Below are 21,449 nucleotides of genomic sequence, written 5' to 3' on the forward strand. Positions count from 1 at the left end.
AGGGGCGCTCCATCTTAGCTTCGCCAACAGAGTAACGAGAAGAGAGAGAAAGGTTTTAGGTCGTTGGGGATTTCTCCTCCCTCTGTAGTGTCCGAAAGTTATTCCCAATCTTGGCTTCCCCCTTCATGTAACTAACCTTCGTTTGTTAACATCACAAATAATGATCCATTCAAAAAAATCATTTTGTATCACTACTAGAAAAAAGGCCTTTTACGACGCTCATTGCGCGTCGTAAAACGCTCAGACGACGTGCAAATGCGTGTCAAGGAAGGCCCTGTCATAAAGAGAGACGACGCGCATTTACGGCGCGCATTTATGACGCGCATTTACGACGCGCGGTTATGACACGCAATGCGTATCAAGGAAGGCCCTGTCATAAAAGAAGACGACACGCATTCGCGCGTCGTAACCTTACGACGCGCGTGTTTATGACACGCAATGTGTATCAAGGAAGCCCCTGTCAAGAAAGGCCATGTCATAAATAAAGATGACACACATTTTTGCGTATCATAATTTTAAATGTTTAAAAAAAATATTATTTATAGATTTACTAATTTTCAAATTAAATTTGCATTTAATGTCTCATAACAAAAAATAAAATACTATATACAAAAAATACAATCCATTGCATAAAATTTAATATCATACAAATAATCGATCCATGAAAAGATAAAACAAATCAATAGATATTGTTTTCTCCCTATACATGATTATTACATACTAAATAACAAACTTTATTTCATATTCATACATATGATTACATTATTCATTAAGAAAAACATATACCTACAGCTAGACTTGGAAGATCCATGATTGAATACGATTTCCAATGTAACTTCGATCCAAATGAGAAGTAAATACCTTATATATTGAGGACATTACACTTCGACATTCTTCAAACTTTGTGTAGATTGTGTATGCAATGTCCAAAACTGACATGTCATCTGGTCCAGGGAGGTATCTACAAATGTACAAAAGCATTTAATTAACACATATAATATATGCAAAATAGGATTCAAGATTAACAAGTACATAACATAATATGAAACTACTCATAAAAACAAGAATGCTCAACAGTTTAAGTTTAAAACCACAAATAGACAACAGAAAATGACTCATTTAAACTTGGTAGTTTACCTTGCAGAACTTGTTTGTGGGGAATGAACGATTCAATTCCTTACACAATCCTATCCTACCAAAACACTTCATAAACCAAGGGTGTAAAGCTTCTTGTTGTTCTTTATTTAGCTGAAGGGATTTTGGAAGGTTGCTGAAAGAAGGAAACTGAAACACGAATGCAAACTGAAACTCAAATGCAAATTCAAAAGTGAAAAATAATAAAACGTAAAGTGAAAGATAACATAAACTGAAACTCACCTGAATCATATGCATAGACTCACATGATCTCAACATGGAGTTTCCTTGAGCAGGTGTTGGTGTTGGTGTACTGGAAGTCAACAAACCAGTGGTGGAATTCATGATGGAGGAAGAGGGGGGTCTTGCCATCTTGATGCCTCTAGTCATCCCACACATAACACCCATACCGCTTCCAGCTGGCAACATGCGTACTCCTGTAAAATGTAATTTAGAATATTTTAAGCTCAAGTCCAAAACAAATAAATAAACTTACTTACAAATAAGATTAGTTTGAATTCATCACATAACTAACATCACGCTTCTGGCTAACAAAATCCCAAATACAACAAACAGAATCTCAAATCTCAAATTATGAATAGGAGGTTTTGAATTTAAAATTGGAATAGCATATCTGATTCATGTCCCAAAGCTTCAAGATGAGCAGCCATTGCCTTGTTCGTTGGTGGTGGCCCACATCGTAAAATCTGTTCACACAACAAACACATAATACGTATTTTAGCCTTTTTTACCACTGTTGAATAAATATTTCAAAACATGTTTGAATGAAAGGAGTTGAATTAGAATAAGATACCTTGATATCAGATGAAGGTGCAGGTAAATGGTCTTGGATCATTTTTTTTTTTCATACAAACCCAACGCCACTTGTCCATCCTTCCGGTGGCTTCACAAATACAAAACCAGGCCCTTTATTTTAATTTATATTTTATAATAAACCCAAAAAATATTAGGTTTAATTCAATGCAACAAACAGCAACCTACTATCATTTATTTGTTTATCATAGGCTTTTTGTTACTAAGAATAATACCTACCGGATTCAATACATAGTAAACTTTGAAGCGATTAGGGTAATTAGAAGTAAGTCCCTCCAGTTCTTCCTGTAAGTGTAATTAATCCCTCATCAAATTATTTAAATTATCCTTAATTTAATACTTTGCAAAAAATACAAATTCATTAATCTAAAATTCCAAAAGTAGATGACTCCTCTTAGAGAAGATGGGAACTACTTGTTTTTGTTTTTGTGTGTGTCATGGAAATTAGCATTTCCTTAATGTGTAGTACAAATTAGAATCAAAAGTTGTTCCTATCTTCTCTCATTTTTGTCGTGAATTTGATTATCAGAGTTGCAACTTCTTGATGACAAGCTTTTTACACAAAAAGTTACTATCAAAGAAGTATATAAAGTTCGCTTACTTTCAACTGATCGATCTGATATAATGTACGTTGGTTCACCAGATTCACCATCTGTATTCACAGGGGTAAATTTGGCAACTGTAACATCCAACAGCTCCTAAGGGTATGCAAAAAGCCTGAAATGAAAATAGCTAAAATTAATCAACTAAAATAATGTGTTTTTATACTCATAAGTTGCTTGAGTAGTCTGATATTGACACATAGAAATAATGGCAGTGAGTTGGCTCTTCTTTCAGACATATTGTCAGGCAGTTGGAGTGCATAACTTATCTTCATCTTTTTCTCGTAAGTGGAAAATTAAGGGAAGATTATACGACTAAATAAAAGAAAGAATTATAATAAGAAATCAAAATTTTAACATGGATTACATATGAACCTGATTCTCAACTGGAACTATTGAGTAATCAAATCAAATTTTCCAGTATGCAATTGAAGAACAAAAAAAACCCATACAGTGATATATAAATATTAAAAGGGTACCTGATGAAAGACCAAAATAAAAATAAAAAAAAATAAAAAAAAATAGTGATAGATAAAGATTAAAAGGGTAATTGCTAAGTGTTGGGCTTTCATTCAAAAATTTTAAGTACGGCTAAAAAATAGTGTTTATCAAAAAAGTAAATATGAAAATAACTAATATAAGGAAATCAACTTCAAGAAGCTTTTCAAAGATACACATTAGCTACCTTGTATCTCCTTTTTTCTAGTAGTGCCTTTTAATTATGTTGCTTCGTCTCACTCCAGATGTCCAAGAAGACCCCGCTCCTATCATAATCATCCCCATTATATCATAAATAAATAAACCATAAGAAGACCATCTACAGCAGGTAACAATTTTTTTTCCAATCCATCACTTGTATGCCTAGTTCATTTATGAGAAAAGATAACATGAATGCTTTCGTTCATTTTAGAGTATGATAAAATAAAGAAGGTTATTAAGTGAGATAGAAAACAGTAAACTTAGTTTTATAAGATGACAATTAAGCCTATCATCGATATATGGGACTAAATGTTTTTCCATGAAAAGTTTGAAAAACTGTATCATTATGAAAATTATCCCACTCTTGTGTTATTAGCAGGTTTTTCTGTAAATACGTGCAAAATGTCCGAGACAAATGTGGGTTCCAAAGACCTTAATCTTGTGGATAATGATCAAAAAGTTGAAATAAACAATGACTCATCTTCATAAGAAATCCCAAAGGATTTAGAAAAAGCAGAGGACAATCCCATGCCCACACAAGCCCAAGAGGTACTTCCTTTCTTTTGTAGATATTATCCTAATTTACTTATTTGCCCTTTATCACCATTACAAGGGATTTAGTTAAAAGTCTTAAATCATGTGCTTATTTGATCTTTAAAATTGTGGTTGAATAGTCTTTACTATATAATCTTTAAAATTGAAATTTCACAAAGTTCATTGTTTGCAGGAAGCTGTAATCAAGAAAAAATATGGTGGATTACTACCAAGAAAAACCCCTTTAATCTCAAAGGTAATTCAATTTCCATTCTTTTTTTTTTTGTCTAATTATGGAAGAAGAATAGTAACAACTAATTTGTTCCCCAATCATACAGGATCATGATCGTGCTTTCTTTGATTCTGCAGATTGGGCACTAGGAAAGGTACTTAAAATGATTTTTTTTAAACTCTTGATCTATTTTAATAAAGTTTTGATGCTTCATGTTATTCTTGTCTTTTTTACAACAGGGGTCACAAAAGAGCAAAGGACCTTTAGAGGCACTACGCCCAAAATTGCAGGTATATATATATATATATATATATATATATATATATATATATATATATATATATATAATTTTGCATTATGTTATGACTCACTTCTGTTTGACTTGATGTTTTCTGTCAGCCTACGCCACATCAGCAAGTTCGTTCAAGACGATCATCCTACGCCCCTGCAGATATTATACCCTCTGTTGTATGATGGGAGCTGTTGTTTTGCAGCTGTTGTTTCATGACCAAGAAACACATACATGTCTCATGATATTATACCCTCTGTTGTATGATGGGAGCTGTTGGTTGCCCAATATAACAAACTATATGCATGTCTCATGATATTATACCCTACTGCATTTGCAACATCAAGCTCCACACTAAAACGTGATCTTGACATCTCCTAACTGCTATCCATGGGAAAAACATAATTGTTTCAGCATGAATGCAAGTTTTATAAAATTAAGAGAGTACTTACCAAAAATATTCATTAAGATCATCTTAATTTCTCCATGAAGCATGGCTTGCTTTGCCACCTTGATTTCTCTTGGCTTCCTGCCACCATTAAAAAAAATAAGTCCCATTAGAAAAGTAGATTTTTTCAAATTAGATGGTCAATGGATCGCAAGGTTAACAACAGTTATAAAGAGGTAAGTTGATAAAAGCAAGAACCTAATTTGTGGAGTAGAATCCACTAACCTCGATCATCATTCATCAAGCTGGGATTTATTATTATTATTATTATTATTATTTTTACAAATACTTACTTGTACACCATTGCTCTGATTCCACACAGTTTCCTACTTTCAAAGAGAGTTAGTTTATACACACAAAGTGTTCAATACATAATGTTATTTTCTTTTCTTTTCTACCATTTTACCCTTACATTCCAAAAAAACATATGCATCAATTTATTATTATTATTATTTATTATTATTATTATTATTTTTACAAATACTTACTTGGTAAAGTTTCTTTTCCAGGATTGTAATTGCCAACGTCCAAATCACATACATCAGTTTTCAGTCTTGTTTCATAACAACTGATGAGTTGTTGCCTTATTGATTTCTTCTCATCGTCCGTGTTTTCACCTTGCTCATAATCATGCATTGAATCAGGTGCAATTCCTTCCTGTGAGATTTAAAAACTTTTTTGTGGTTAATAACGATAAAAAATCACATACAAATAATATCATTTCAAATTATTGATTTACCATTAGTAAGATCAAGAAAAAGGTCAGTCGGTTTGACTGTAATAGACATGGAAAATCCAATTGAAGAAAAATAGTCCAAAGATGTGGAAGTAGAACCATAGTAAATCTATGAGCCTTTAGAGAGCAAGATCACTTTATCCAATATGTGGTAGATCTGACTCTTGAACCTTCAATTTTGACTTTATCAACAACCTCTTCAAACTGAAAAGAATGACAAAATCACCATGAAAAACATTTATATAATTAACTCAAAGAAATTAGCGGGTGGGGATGTAAAAAGACCTTTAATGTTATCAGGTATAAGGCCTGATCAGGTTTCACCATTGTTGAAAGTTCTTCTATTGGTTTAGTAATGGTGGTGGTGGTGGTCGTGTCTTCAGGGTTTAGAACCAGCGAGTGGAGGGCCATGACAATTGGCCAAGTGGTAATGATGTCTATATGTTTTGCTTGAGTATGGCTGAAACCCCCATTTTGATTCCGCCACAACCACCACACAAGCTAGTGACCAGTTCACTTGGAAATAGATTAGGAAAAAAGCTAGCGCTGCACCCATCAACACAAATGGCGTGATAAAGTAATTCGAGTCAGGGAAGAAGAAGAAGAAGAAGAATAAGTGAAGAAATTATACGCGTTCCAAAAGTGAAGAAATGGTAGGTGTTACACGAAAAATTAAGATATCAGGGAAGAAGAAGAAGAAGAAGAAGAAGAAGAAGAAGAAGAAGAGACTAGATGAATAACGGTAAGCACGACATACCTTAGTGCAACCAGAAGAGAAGAATCAGACCTGCTTCATTGAATAGAATGAGATATTTCTTGAAATCGGACCTAGGGCTTGTAAGCAGAACAAAAAATCATGACAAATCATGCTCAGTAAAGCATACCTTAGTTCAATCCGAGCTAGGGCTTGTAAGGCCCTAAATCGTCGGCGCTATGTGGGATGAGAAGCTGTAAGGCCCTAAATCGTCGGCTCTAGGATAGAAGTAGATGGAGCATGTAAATTCTTCACACTTTCAAGCATAATTGTAACCCAATCGTCGGCTCAAGCATAATTGTAACCCAATCATAGTCACTCAATGCGAAAATATGGGATTTTGGAACGGCAGAACTCTGTGGCGAAACCGATAGCAGCTTGGAACGAGATTCCAGTAAGCCAAATTCAAGATTCGTGAAATTCTAGGGCACACGAGGCTACATGTTTCCTGAATTTCAGTCTACCGGAGTTCCGACACATAAGTCCGACTTGTACGCTTTCGTAGTTGTACTTCTTGAGATATTGTCAGGCGAAGAAGGCAAGTGCGGAACGAAGGAAGGAGTGTCGATAACTAGGCAAGGCGGCAGTCGAATCCATGGAGGGGGAAGAAAGGATCGTAATTAGGGCAAGAAGGAAACAAAATTGGAGGACAAAAAATAAGGCGGGTGTTCAAAATTTTAGGGATTTCATTTTCCCCCTATCTACTAAACGCGCTTTTCATTAAAATTATAAAGCGACACTCATAGAGGGCGCCCATTTAAGATACATCGCCCTCCGTGTTTTTAATTTTTTCTCGTATGACGCTAATTTAAGGGCACACAATAATGCGTGACCTAAATCCTTAAATTTTTTGAAGAGATGACACTTTTTTAACGTCACTCTCCATTGCGTAACATAAATCAATGAGTGTCGTGGTTTGCGCGTCGTAAAAGACTATTTTTCTTGTAGTATATTTCTCTTCATCCCCGGTTTGTGATTTGTTCTTCAAATACTCATCATGTCGACAATTTCTTGATTAATTATGGGGAAGCTAAACGAGTTGAACTGGAAGAGGTAGGGTTTTTGAATCTGATTTAGGGAATAATACCTATGTCAATATTTCACAAATCTCTCACATCATTGTTTCTAATTATGATTGGCTGAGGTTGCACTTCTACCCTGTCCAGAACACCAAGTTTGACCTAGATTCCGCTGCTTTTTATATGGAAGCAAATGGGATCACACTGATTCACGAATTTTAGAACAGGTCACACTATAAGCTGTTGGTTTTAGGTTTGATTTTATTCTGATTAATTCATGTTGTTTTGAGGCTTGTTAAATGCCTTGAAATAATCCTATCACTTTGTTTGTTATGGAGATGACAATAATGTTTTCGACCTTAAAAACATACAGAGATGCTTGATGAAATGTCACAGTTGATGTTTAATTTTTGCAACACGGTTGGTGTTTTCCTTTGATTGTGAAATAGGGATTTAAGCTCCCCTCAGGATCATGATCGAGCAACCTTCCAGATGAGACTCTCTTGTAGTCCAGCCATAGATTTATTCTACCAAATTATTGTTTTGCCCTTGCATCAATTTATATTATATTAATTGTTTGTGGTTTAAAAGAATAAAATTTGTTTAATATTTGTACATAAAAAATGTTTGTGTATTGAAATAAAGTAATTTAATTACATTTGAAAAAGAAAAAGAAAAAAATAAAGTGCTAAACTCGTTACAACTCGCTACCAAATGCTAAGTTTAAGTGTTAAATAGAGAAAAATGATGTGACAATCAAAAAGTTGATGTGGCAAGGTTCTAAGAGTGTTATCATTCTCTTTAGCCTAACATGATATTTATTGATCAAAAGTTATGTTTTGCCTTTATGCATCATTTGAACCTCTATTGTGGGTTTAATTATTACATAATTTTTATTTTGCCTTATAGTAATCATTGGGTACTATGCTAAATACAATTTTAAATATATTATTATTTTATATATTTAACAATTATGTTTGTAAATTTATAGTTTTTATTTTCATTAGGCTATCATACTCAAAAATATAGATAAACTTACCAACCGTCACATTCTCCAACTATATGATACAAAACAATCCGCAAAAATGCCACAAGGAACTAACTCGCAACTAATGGAAACTAACCGTCGTATTAAAATTATTTGCACCCATCGCTTGGCGCGGGTAAACGTCTAGTCAATATTTAAAGAGTTCAAAATATTTTTTTCTTATGACTCAAAATTATATATTTTAACTAGAAAATAATTTAAGAAATTAAAGTAAAAATCTAAGACTGATGATTACAAAATGAGAAAATTTTTGTATCGAGAAACTATGCAAACTGAATTGATGACATAAAGATTCTTCTTCACCAAGGTTATTGATTAAATTTCGTCTATTGTCGGCAAATCTTGTTTTCATAAATACCAAAAACCATAATAGATGGAAGATTATAAACCACTCAAAAAAAACATTATATAGTTTGATTGCGATATTTGTTCTTTCAAGTTGCATCAATCCACGAAAATATCTACTTATCTACAACAATAATTAAATTCTAATAGAAGGGGATTTGTATTCATGTTTAGAATAACCAAAGAATTCAATTGAGGAATGGCCCCCAATCCCTTTCCCGACTTCTAATATATTTAATTTCTAAATAATTTAAAAGATTGAGGGGAGAGAAAGACAGGCACACTTCTTTTCAACATTTTTACAATGCTAGCTAATATACCATCTAACCCTAAAAATTATTGTTGCAATTTTCATAGAATCGGTATTAAGACGAGTAAGCAAGGGAGCAATTCGATGAACCCTGAATCAACAACTGAGCCGGGGTTACCGAAGATGACGAATACAAGCTCGAAACACTTGAATCTTGTCGTGGCTTATTGGTCTCTTTATGTGTTATTGTTGGCTCATGTCTGATTTCCCGCAATAATGCAACCACATCTTTCATTGTTGGTCTGTCTTCAGAACGGTTGCTTGTACACAAGAGCGCAATTCCTAGGGCTTGTAACATTTCCTGTATTTGAGAGTCAGGATTTCCATGTAGTTTTTTGTCTATAATGTTTACCGGATCTTTCTTGCTTTTGAGGTGATCACGAACCCATTGGATAACATGTTGACCTTCCGAAAACGACTCGTCAACCGGTTTTTTTCCGGTTATGATCTCTAATAACACAACGCCATAGCTAAAAACATCACTCTTTTCAGTAATCTTCAACATGCTTGCATATTCTGCAACACAGACAATTATTTATACATTTAAGATTTATGTGGAGACCAAACCTTTCTTATCCAAACAAAACTCTTATAAAAACAGAAACTCCAAAATATAAAAATCATTTACTATTAGACTGTATAACATCAATATAATACTAATAATACAAACACGATAAAACATATCAACGTGTTCTTTTTAAACTTTTAGAATAAAATACATTTAAGAGTGTCTTATTAGCAACACCAAAAAATAATGGTTATATAAAATCTAACTATATTTTTCTAATTTGCCCGTATTTTGTATTTTTACACTCCACCTGTTTTAATAAAGGCAAACTCCAGTCTAAATATAGGCTATAAAAGTTGTAAAACCCAAATTCCAACAAATTTCAGTCTCACTTGCGACACACGCGCCACCTCTCATTTATTTTATGTGGGGCCTTTTCCATCTTTGTTAAAGGGATTCTTTTATCTCTTTATTTTTTTTTTCAAAAATATTTTTATATGTACATAATCTAAATGGGAGTGTAATAAAAAAATCTCTTCACGTCAGTAGCAAAAGAAAAAGACATTTTATGATCACAAAAAATGATAACTTTTTTGGGGTCATACTATCTACAGCGAAGAAAAAACAGAAAAAAAAAATTACTTTGTATTGTTTGTTTCAAGTAAGTTAGTTTTTTCATTTCCTTTTTTTTAAACTCATTTTTTTCCTTTTCAAAAAATAAAAATTACGTAGGCACGTAAAAAAAACTCATTCAGTGCATACAAAAACAACATACCATATTTTTGTTATATTATATTTAAAATTATATAAAACAAAAAATCTGAAAGGATTAACTTTGAATATATTTTTATAATAATATTTATATTAGCACGGACATTATTTTTAAAAGTCCCTAACCTTCTTTTATATATATATATTGTAATTAATTTGAATAATGTATCAATTCCGTAAACTTGACATGGCTTCAAACAATAATAATAATAATAATAATAATAATAATAATAATAATAATAATAATAAAAGAAAAAAAAAGAATGAAAGAGAAAAATACTTTTTTTTAGTAGAAATCATTAATTATGATTATGAAATTTAGACTATAATAGTATTAGAGCATCTCTATCTTAATAAACAAAACTTTTTATTTGCCAGGTGCCCATTCCATATCCCATTTTTCATCAAAGTGAAATTCCTTGTATACCCTTGCATCATTTCAAAATATTTATTTAATTAATAGTTACAGTTATTTTTCAATTCAAAGTATCCATAAATTTTAATCATTCGTTGACGTTATTTCAACATCTTTTAATTCGAATTTCGTTTATTGAGGGATGTATTTGCTATATTTTTGGCAATTATTTAAAATTAATATCACATAATTACAATCATCCATTTAACATTTCAAAATAGCTATCTATTCCAACAATAGAGTAAATCACATAAAATTAATAGAGTAAACCACATAAAGTTAGTAGTAACCATATTTCAAGTCCATAAATTTCTGTTATGAACATACATGGTAGCTTTTTCTATATATTTATTTTGATTATTACTTCCTTAATATACCATTAATTATAATTTACACGTTTAAGGTTATAATTCATAGATTGATTAACATAGGAATAAATCTTGACCAATTAGTTTAATCCTTCAAAACCTCCAACCTTAGCATATATTCAAAAATATTATAAGTTTTTTTATTTACCTAAACAATATTGTGTAAGGTCAAAACCAAACTGTATAACTATATAGACAATGAAATTGAAAGATGCTTTCAAACTGTGTAACTTAGTTTAATATATTTGAAGACATTCTTTTGGACATTATATATATAATGTTTTTTTTGAGTATTTTGTTTTTTTAAAGAATTCATGATAAGGCTGTTTCCCTTTTAATTTTATTTTGGATTGAATTCGGTTATCACAAAAAGTTTATTGTCAAGGGTACAATGTCATTTTTATATCGTTCAACCTGTCCATCGGACGGATATAACACTAACGTGTCTATAATAGACTATTAGGATGGAGTGTACATAACAACACCCTTTTTTATTTTCCCTCAATTTCCCAATTATTTTGTAAACGTTATATAAATTATATACTAGTAACTATTAACTATCCTATTGATTTAGTTATACCAGACTGTCAAATGGGAATTAATGGTTGGAATTTTTGGTAATTAGGGTTTACCTGGGGCCATGTAGCCGTAGGAGCCAGCGAATTGAGGTTTCACAGAATACGAGGCATTGTCTTCTTCCACCAATCTTGCTAGCCCGAAGTCCGCCAGACAAGCGTCATTCCGATCACCCAGCAATATGTTCTCCACCTTGACATCGCGGTGGATTATAGGCGGCACACAGTCGTGGTGCAAGTATGCTAAGCCTTCCGCCACCCCCAAAGCTATCTTGAACCGCGTTTCCCACTCCACAACCTCAACGCCGCCTTCATGTAACAAGGTGCCTAGAGTTCCATTAGGCAAAAAGTCGTAAAGCAACAGTTTGTTTTTCCCGTTCGCGGCCCAACCCAACAAACGGACAATATTCCGGTGGCGGATTCGGGCAAGAGTAGCAATTTCTGAGGAGAACGCGGCGGCGGAGTAATTTTCCGATAACTGGAATCGTTTTACAGCGATGGGAAACCCCGACGGGATATTTGCACGATACACAACGCCGGTGCGACCTCGGCCCACCACATTGTCAGGTGTTAGGTATTTTGCCATGTCGGCGATTGATAAGTCAAGTTTTTGGTATAAAGTGATCTCCCATGGTGGACCCATTTCCACGTCAGCATCACCCATACCATGCTCTCGAGAACGAATTTTTCCGGCGAGTATGATGTAGAACGCAGATAGGAGGAGAACACATGCGATGCCTATCAGCACCACCATTGCCACCCTTGCACCCTTGCTGCGCCTGGAGGCGCCGTCTTTGTCGGCGCTGCACTCGTTGCCGGCGAAACACAATGAAGGGTTGTTGGATAAGACACTGAGTGGTAGTTTGGAGAAGAAGGGAGTGTCCGGCACGTGACCTTTGAAATCGTTGTGAGAGATATTAAGAGCCACGAGATTTTCAAGGTCGACGAGATTTTGAAGATCACCAGAAAACTGGTTGTAAGATAGATCTAGAACTCCTAGTTTATCTAAGGCGGAAAACTCAGCCGGTATGTTTCCGGAGAATTTGTTACAGCTGAGATTGAGAGCGATCTCCAACGCTGGAAGTTTGCCTAACGTTGGTGGAATCTCGCCGGAAAACTCGTTGCTGCTCAGATCAAGCAGTTGAAGGTTCATGCATGAACCTATTTCCGATGGAATTGGTCCGGACAATCGGTTCTTACTGAGCACAAGCTTGTTGAGTGAAGTCAGTGATCCGAGATTAGAACTCAACGTGCCGTCGATTTGATTTTCAGAGACGTCAACGAACTGGAGAGATACAATGTCGTTTATACTCGCTGGTAAGCTCCCGGAGATTGAATTGGAATGCAAGTCTAGAAACGTCAAGTTCTGGCAACCAGATATCGACGTTGGAATAACTCCGGTCAGCCTATTCGATCCGAGATCAAGGAAATTCAAATTCTTCAACTTGCCAATCTCCGGCGGAATGGATCCAATCAGGTGATTATTGTTGGCACGAAACCGAATCAACGACGAGCAGTTCCCGATCTCCGGAGGTATTTGGCCGGACAAATCGTTTCCTAACAATAACAACTTGTTCAGATTCTGCAAATTGAACAAACCTTTCGGAATCGGACCAGTCAATGAATTCTGCGAGAAATCAATTGCTTCGAGATTCTGACAAGACGATATGGAACTAGGTATTGCACCTTCGAGATGATTCTGCCATAAGAACAACAGAGTAAGGTTTTCAAAGTTTCCGATTTCTGAAGGAATAGTGCCGGTAATCTGATTGTTGTCGAGTTCAATATGAGTGAGACTTCTGCAATTCCCAAGCTGACTCGGTATCGAACCAGAGATCTGATTCACACTCAACTGAAGTTCCTGCAACGAAGTCAAGTTCCCAAATGTCACCGGAATGACTCCCGTCAACAAATTCATGGAAATGTCAATCAGAACAAGTTGCAGACAGTTTCCAAGCTCGGGTGGAATACTTCCAACCAAATTGTTCTGCCACAGCAACAGATTCTTGAGGTTTTTCAGATTGCCCAATGTGCTCGGGACTGAACCGGAAAGAGAATTCTCATACAAGTAAATGTTCTGGAGATCGGTGCAATCACCAAGCTCTGCCGGAATTTGGCCGGAAAGTAAGGTAGTGTAAATGGCAAGTGTCTGGAGCTTCTTCAGATTACCAATTCTTGAAGGTAGAAAACCTGATAAGCTCGTTTCTGCAACACCCAACATCACTAAACTAGTACAATTCCCAATTTCTTCCGGCAAAGGCCCTTCAATGTTCTTGTTTCCACCAGCTCTTATCACCTGGAGCTTTTTCAGGTCTCCAATGGAACTCGGAATGCTTCCACCTAACTGATTATCATAACAAGTCAACACAACCAGGTTCTTAAGGTTCCTAATTTCAGCAGGAATTGAACCTTCAAGCCTGTTCGTGTTGATGTAAAGCTCCACAAGCTTCTCAAGATCACAAAGCTCTTTCGGAATTTCACCAGTCAACCCATTGTCACTCAAATCCAAGTAACTCAGATCCTGTAACGACCCAATTGCTTTCGGAATCGAACCAGTGAGATTCGTTCCCGATAACACAAGCCTCTTCAAAGTCAACAACGAGTTGAAATCAGAAGGAATCGTTCCAAGTAAGTCCACATAACTCAAACTCAATTCAACGACATTTTTGTTAGTATCACAAGTGATACCAAACCACCCACAAGGGGTTTCATTGGTGGAATCCCAGTTATTTAAGGCCTGCAAATTGGGGCCTTTTAAGGTATTCCTCCATGAAAGAAGAGATTGACCTTGAGAGTTGAGTGAGAAACAAGAAGGTACCAAAATCAAGAAGAGTAGAAGTAAAAGAGGTTGAAAGACAGGCATTACAAAAATGCTAAATTTAGTTACAGATTCCGATGAAAGGCAGAGGAAGGAAGGAAGGGGATGAGCCTAGGGAGGAACAATTTGAGAAAAACCAAATCATTTGTCTTTGTGGTCTGTGGAGTTGTGTTGTGGGTTAAGTGGGGGGTGGGGTGGGTTTTTTTAGTGTTATAAAAATGTCTAAAAGGAAGGTTATAGTGAAAGAAGACCCAGAATCTGCGGATCCAAAGGACAGCTAGGCTCTTGTTTGAACATTGAACATTAACAAATATATTAGGAATTTATATTTATATATGGGTGCTTTTGTTATATGCTACTATTTCTTTTGTTTATTATATGTATGTAGTATATCGGCATTTAAATCTTTTACTAAAAAAGCTAGCTCTAAGAAATATCAATATATTTTTATTTATATGTTACTATTGTAATTGAATTTCATTTTTCTAAATCATACTTTCTGTCTATTTCAAAATATCTACTTGGTGTGTTAGGATATTTAAAACAATCTTTTTTGTAATATTATTATGTAAAACTCTTTATTAGGTTATATATATGTTACTAAATAAAGTTAAAAAATGTTTGGATTATGATACGTTTGGATCAAAATATAACAAATTGATAAATTTGTTTTTTTTATTATTTGAAAAAATTTGACCAAAAAAAAAACATGAATAAAAGGATAATTTGATCTGATCCATATAGTTTTTTAGATAGGCCTGTCAAATCGGACCATCGTATCGTGTTTTTGTCTGACACAACACGGCAAGATTTTTTCGAACACAACACGACACGATGTCATGTTTTTTTTCACTAACACGAAAACGAACCAATTAAAAAACGACAACACGATACGGCACGACAAAGATAATAATACATAACTATTATTTTATTTAATTCATATTTAATCATATATAACACTATAAAAACGACAAACACAAAAAACAAGACAAAAACATGCTCAATCGTGTCAATTTCGTGTGGATTTGTAAACACGAACACGGAACGACACGACACAACATCGTGTTTTTTATAATTGACACAAACACGACACGAAAATGAATTATAATTTTGATTTCGTCCCGATTTCGTTTCGTATCGTGTATTTTTGTCGTGTCGTATCATAAATGGACACCCGTATTTTTAGGGTTAAATCGAATGATAATTTGGTTTTCATCTACGATAGATACTTTTAGATAAGTTTTATGAAAATAATTCAGGATTATTTGATAAACCGAACAATTTAGTTTTAAATGGTTAAACATCTTAATGATTAAGAAATGAAATGTTTCTTAACCATTCAGATGCTTTTCAATTTATTTAAATGTTGTCCAAATGTTATATCAAAGGTATTAAATGTTGACCGATTCACATGTGACTTCTAAATGGTTCATGTAGATGTTAACAAAAAAAAATCTTTATTTAAATCGGTAAGCATTTTTTTAGTTCATCAAAATATTTTAAAAATAAGCTAATTAGCATTTTTATTAAACAATCCTAAACTAATGCTTAATTATGGTAGTATTACAATTATGGCATCACATTTTTTAGTTAATTCGATTATAACAATAGTATAATTTTTATTTGGATAATATTATCATTAATAGAAATAAACTTTTGAATATATAAAGTATCATATGAAAAATAATAAAAACTTAACTAGGTTTTGTATTTCTTGTATTTAATGAACAAATCAGAGTAGTGGATAGATAGAAGAGGAAGTACAAATTGAGAATCATAAAAGTATGGGGATAAGGTCATGCATGCATTTAGGAATTGTACGGTACAAACAAGAAATAGGGTCCACATTAGTATAAATATAGGGAAGCAGAGATCTGAGTCGAGTAAACAATGAAACTGCCAATGAGTTTTATAGTACATGACTTTTATCACCACCACATGTGAGGCCTTTTTATGTATTCATACCCTTTGAACACGTACTATCTTCTCTTAACTTTATTCCAAAATAGATACATCCTTTGTCCTTCAAACTTGATTCTTGGAGCCAAAAATCATGCTCCATACTTGGTCAATCATGGGTAAAAAAGAGAGAACAATCTAACTCAATGAATCAAACATTGTAATATTTCATGAATCTTGAATGTAATAAACAATAATATAATGTTCATAAGTATTACTTATTTTTTAACGACAAATCTAAATATCTTCTAAATTACTCCTAGTTACACACATTATATCTTAGATGATACTTGAACCTAAACCTTAAGAAGAGAACTAAAAGTTTTTTAGTCATCAATATGAATTAATAAAGAATGTTAACACAACAAAAATATTAATTCGCGGTCTTCTTATTCTAGTTATAAGACCAAGTATCCCTTTGTAAAACATTAACAAAAGCCATGCAAGTAGTGGCTCCCGCAAAAGTGGAAGCTTATGTACCACCTAACAATATTGGACATGGTCTAATGAATACATTGTATAAGGCATGTCCAAACAATATACTAGTCTTGGATAAAGCTTCAATGCTTCATATAGGATTGAAAAGACAAGAGATAGTTAAACAACTAGAGAATGTGTGTGGAAGTATCCAAGTTGTCAAAATACGTCGTGACATTTCTTGGTGTTATCTATAAAGATGTTTGATTCGTGTAATATTTTCGGAAATAATGAAATATGTCGAGAAAATTAAAATATGAAGGAATTGTAATTTGGTATTTGGGCAGCATGGATTATATGGAATTGAATTCCTTGAATATCGAAAACAAAGGATTTTGATTTTCTCTTTTGAATTTCTTCCATTGGCAATCATAAACATTATAAAATGGAACCTCAAATTTGTTGACTTGTGGAGTCTAATTTGCAGTTTTAGGATCGTAATCAAATACCTATATTTATATATAGATATCGTTGTAATTGTAAACCTTATTTCAAAATAAATACGGAGTATATCTAGTTCTCATGTGTGTATAGCATGATTACTTTTCTAAAATACATAAACAATAACACATGTAAACCGATATGATAAGTAGATAATATAGAATAGTTTAAATTATAAGATAATAACTATCTTTTGTAATTTTATCATTTATTGGTTGTATGTATATACATATATATGATAATGATACCTACCGGTTTTGTGTGGCAAATATTCTGTTTAACTTGGTATCAAAGCCCAATCCTTCTAGGCTTCTCTTCCTATCTTCCTTTTCTTTTTCGGCGTTCTGATCATCTCCTTCAGAGCGTATCTCCATGGCACCTACCTTTGTTAACTCCTCCAAACTGGCCACTGCAATCACATGTAACCTAACCCGCACAAACTTTTTGTTGTGGAAAGCTCAGGTTGTCCCTATTCTACGGGGTGTTCAACTCTATGGGTACGTTGACGGTACCATTGCAACCCTAGGTGCGAAAATAACTACTGGAACAGGCAATGATGCAACAAGAATTCCAAATCTAGAATATGAAACTTGGTATGTCCAAGATCAATCCATTATCGATGGGTTACTATCTTCAATGACGGAGGAAGTATTGTCCCAAATCACTCGATGTATTGATACGTCTATTCAATTAAGGACATCTCTTCACACTATGTTTTCTGCTCAACATGAAGGTAACTCTATCCAGATACGCACACAACTTTCAACTACAAAGAAAGGTGATATGAGTGCATCAAAATACTATCAAAAAATGACTTGACTAGCTGATATTATGGCCAATATCGGTCATCCCATGACCGCTGAAGAGGTCATAGGCTACATTCTTGCCAGTCTAGGTCCTGGTCATGGTGACCTTTTCACAGCTATTACAGTGGTCAGTAATCAACGAGACATAACTCTACCAGAGTTTTACTCATATCTCATTGCACATGAAGCACAAGCTACCGCTATGAATGGTTCGGTAGAGTTCTCATCCTCTGCCAATAGTGTTGTGAAGCAAGAAACAACTAGTACATGTGGATCTCGTCGAAATTTCAACAACAACAATAATGGGTACAATGGTTCTAATAATCAGCAACGAAGTAATTATGGTGGTCGTGGCAGCCGTGGCCATGGCAGAAACTATGGTGGAGGACCACGTTGTCAAGTGTGTGGCATTACTGGTCACACAACTTTGAGTTGTAGAAATCGTTTTAATCATATATGTAGAATTATGATTTATCCTATTTGTGCTCTAATGTTTCTAATGTAGCTGCAGCACCACTCGCTCCTATTCATCCTCAACTAATAAGAACTCACAAACCAAGTACAGGTGAACAACAAGGTCCTATATTGCCAACATCTACATCTAAAGATAACCCAGCTGCTGTTGACACATCAACTCCTGTTACAACATCTGTTCCTATCGACACTAGTACCTTTGGTAGTACAGATGAACCTACGACTTCGTCTTCAACACCGCAAGGAGTTGTAACACGTGCTCAAACAGGAAAGGTGTTTCCAAAAACATATATTGATGGCACTATTCGATATGACCCCAAGAAGCGAGATTTTTTTGCTGAGCCTATCTCTCATCGTCAAGCTCTCTCAGACCCAGCATGGCGTCAGACCATGAAATCTGAAATTGATGCACTTCACAGAACACAAAACTTGGGTCCTGGTTCCACGACCTCCTGGTGTTAATCTTGTCAGTTGTAAACGGGTTTTTAAGCTCAAACAACATCCGGTTGGATCTATTAACAAACATAAAGCTCGTGTAGTTGCTTGTGGCTTCACTCAACAACATGGTATTGATTATCATAATACGTTTAGTCCAGTTGTCAAACCAGCCACAGTACGTCTCATTCTTGATCTTGTTGTTTCTCGGGGATGGCATCTGCGTCAAATTGATATTAGCAATGCTTTTCTACATGGGTTTTTGGATGAGGAAGTCTATATGCAACAACCCCCAGTTTTGAGAACCCTCAACGACCTCATTATGTGTGCAAGCTACAAAAGGCAATTTATGGGTTGAAACAATCTCCACGCGCATGGTTCTCAAGACTGAGTGATAAATTACATGAGCTTGGTTTTCAATCGTCTAAAGCTGACACATCTTTGTTTTTTCTTTCAGCAAGCAGACATAACTATCTACATGCTCGTCTATGTAGATAACATTGTTATTGTAGGCTCTTCACAAAAGGTTGTTGATCAGTTGATCCATCGCTTGTTTGTTTCATTTCCTATCAAGGATCTTGGCCGGTTGAAATATTTCTTGGGAATTAAAGTTGCTCGCAATTCAGGGGGAATAACATTGTTGCAACATAAATATGCTTCCGGTCTACTTCATCATGTTCACATCGAGAATTGTAAGAGCATTTCAACTCCCATGTCATTTTCAAATAAGCTTGCTCGTGATTATGGAAAAATTATCAGTGGATGATGATGCTTGTAAATACAGAAGCATGGTTAGTGGTTTGCAATATCTTACACTAACACAACCAGATATTTCCTTTGCAGTCAACAAGGTGTGCCATTATCTTTCAAGACCTACTGATATTCATTGGGAAGCAGTCAAACGTATTTTGAGATATATATAAAAGGCACTATAACTACAGGGATTCACATCAGAAAATCTAATTCTAGATTGTTAAGCATATTCACAGATGCAGACTGGGCATGATGTTTGGATTGTTAAAGATCCACTGGTGGTTTTGCAGTGTTTCTAGGACCAAATCTGGTCTCGTGGAGTTCGCGTAAGCAACCCACCGTGTCTCGATCAACCACCGAAGCTGAATATAAGGCTTTAGCTAATGGTACAGCTGAAGCAATATGGGTACAATCTATTCTCAAGGAGTTAGGTTTGTGTGTGCCTCGTCCGCCGGTACTGTGGTGTGAAAACTTGGGAGCTACTTATTTGACTGCTAATCCGGTATTTCATGCTCGAACTAAGCACATAGAAGTAGACTTTCATTTCGTTAGAGAAAGGGTAGCTATGGGTGCTCTTGATGTTAGATTTATATCTTCTAAAGATCAGATAGCAGATCGATTCACTAAGCCAACAACTCGTAACATGCTTGACCGTTTGAGATATAATCTGAACCTTGTTCCGGTTAAACTTGAGGGGGAATGTAAAGCGACATGATCAGAAGATAATATAGAATAGTTTAAATTATAAGATAATAACTATCTGTTGTAATTTTATCATTTATTGGTTGTGTGTGTGTGTGTATATATATATATATATATGTATATATATATATATATATATATATATATATATATATATATATATGATAGTGATACATACGGGTTTTGTGTGGCAAATATTCTGTTTAACTACACATGGTTTTGTCATGATCAGGAAGATTGAAAATTGTCTTGATTTTGTCATCGTCAAAATAAATTACTTGAGCCTTTTTCCAAGTAACAAACCAAAGCGATGAAATATGAGGATTGTATGTTGTTGGGACAACACGATTTTTTCAACATTAGGTTGTCATTTGCGAAAAATGTTGCATACAATGTCGTTAAAAAAGACGTCATTTGACTAATCAATGTATTGTATTTTATGTACGGAAAAACTTATGTCACATATAAGGATTTTGATTTAGAGTTTGTGAGCTTTTGATTTAGAAGTTGGTGAATGTAAAGATGAAGAAATTCATGTTAATGACAAATCATGTAAATAAATATAATTCGATGCTTTCCTAGTTTGTATTTCTTGACCACTAAATTCATGTTGATACTTTGTTGTTATTATCATCACATATCGAAAATTGGTAAAATACAATTGCAACACTTAATAGTTCATCAAGTCCTATGTTGTGTTTTAAACTGACTAAGCTTTAAATTTATAACCCTAACCAATTTTACCAGCTAAAACACAATAGTTAGTGTACCTAGTAGTGTAATAGTATAGTTGAGAAAGTAAAGGGTCGAACACAGGGAACAAAATTTTAATTTAATTGCTACTAGTTAAACTAAAAGAAAGAACTTTAATTGAGTTTTTATCTGATTTTTCAAGTTCAAAAAAACTTAAATTAAACACTTAACAAAAGCAAACAACTGGAAAATGATCATTAATCAAGAATA

At 34.3% G+C, this 21,449-nt stretch overlaps 1 protein-coding gene and 1 long non-coding RNA gene across 2 annotated transcripts; one reads left to right on the forward strand and one right to left on the reverse strand.

Moving 5' to 3' along the window:
• Positions 1-3,989: 3,989 nt before the first annotated feature.
• Positions 3,990-4,486, forward strand: LOC145100350 (uncharacterized). Its single transcript, XR_013704991.1, has 4 exons — positions 3,990-4,059; positions 4,142-4,189; positions 4,275-4,325; positions 4,435-4,486. It is a non-coding gene; the product is annotated as an uncharacterized LOC145100350 (long non-coding RNA).
• Positions 4,487-8,810: 4,324 nt separating this feature from the next.
• LOC145102534 (uncharacterized) lies at positions 8,811-14,628 on the reverse strand. Its single transcript, XM_079039951.1, has 2 exons — positions 11,679-14,628; positions 8,811-9,500 (listed from the first exon to the last, which is right to left on the reverse strand). Exons 1-2 carry the CDS (start codon positions 14,482-14,484, stop codon positions 9,040-9,042), a joined length of 3,267 nt encoding a protein of 1,088 aa, XP_078896077.1. The 5' UTR covers positions 14,485-14,628; the 3' UTR covers positions 8,811-9,039.
• Positions 14,629-21,449: the final 6,821 nt, after the last annotated feature.

Source organism: Lactuca serriola, chromosome 4, assembly GCF_051521515.1.
Source record: "Lactuca serriola cultivar US96UC23 chromosome 4, Lser_US96UC23_V15, whole genome shotgun sequence".
In the NCBI taxonomy this organism is placed as follows: domain Eukaryota; kingdom Viridiplantae; phylum Streptophyta; class Magnoliopsida; order Asterales; family Asteraceae; genus Lactuca; species Lactuca serriola.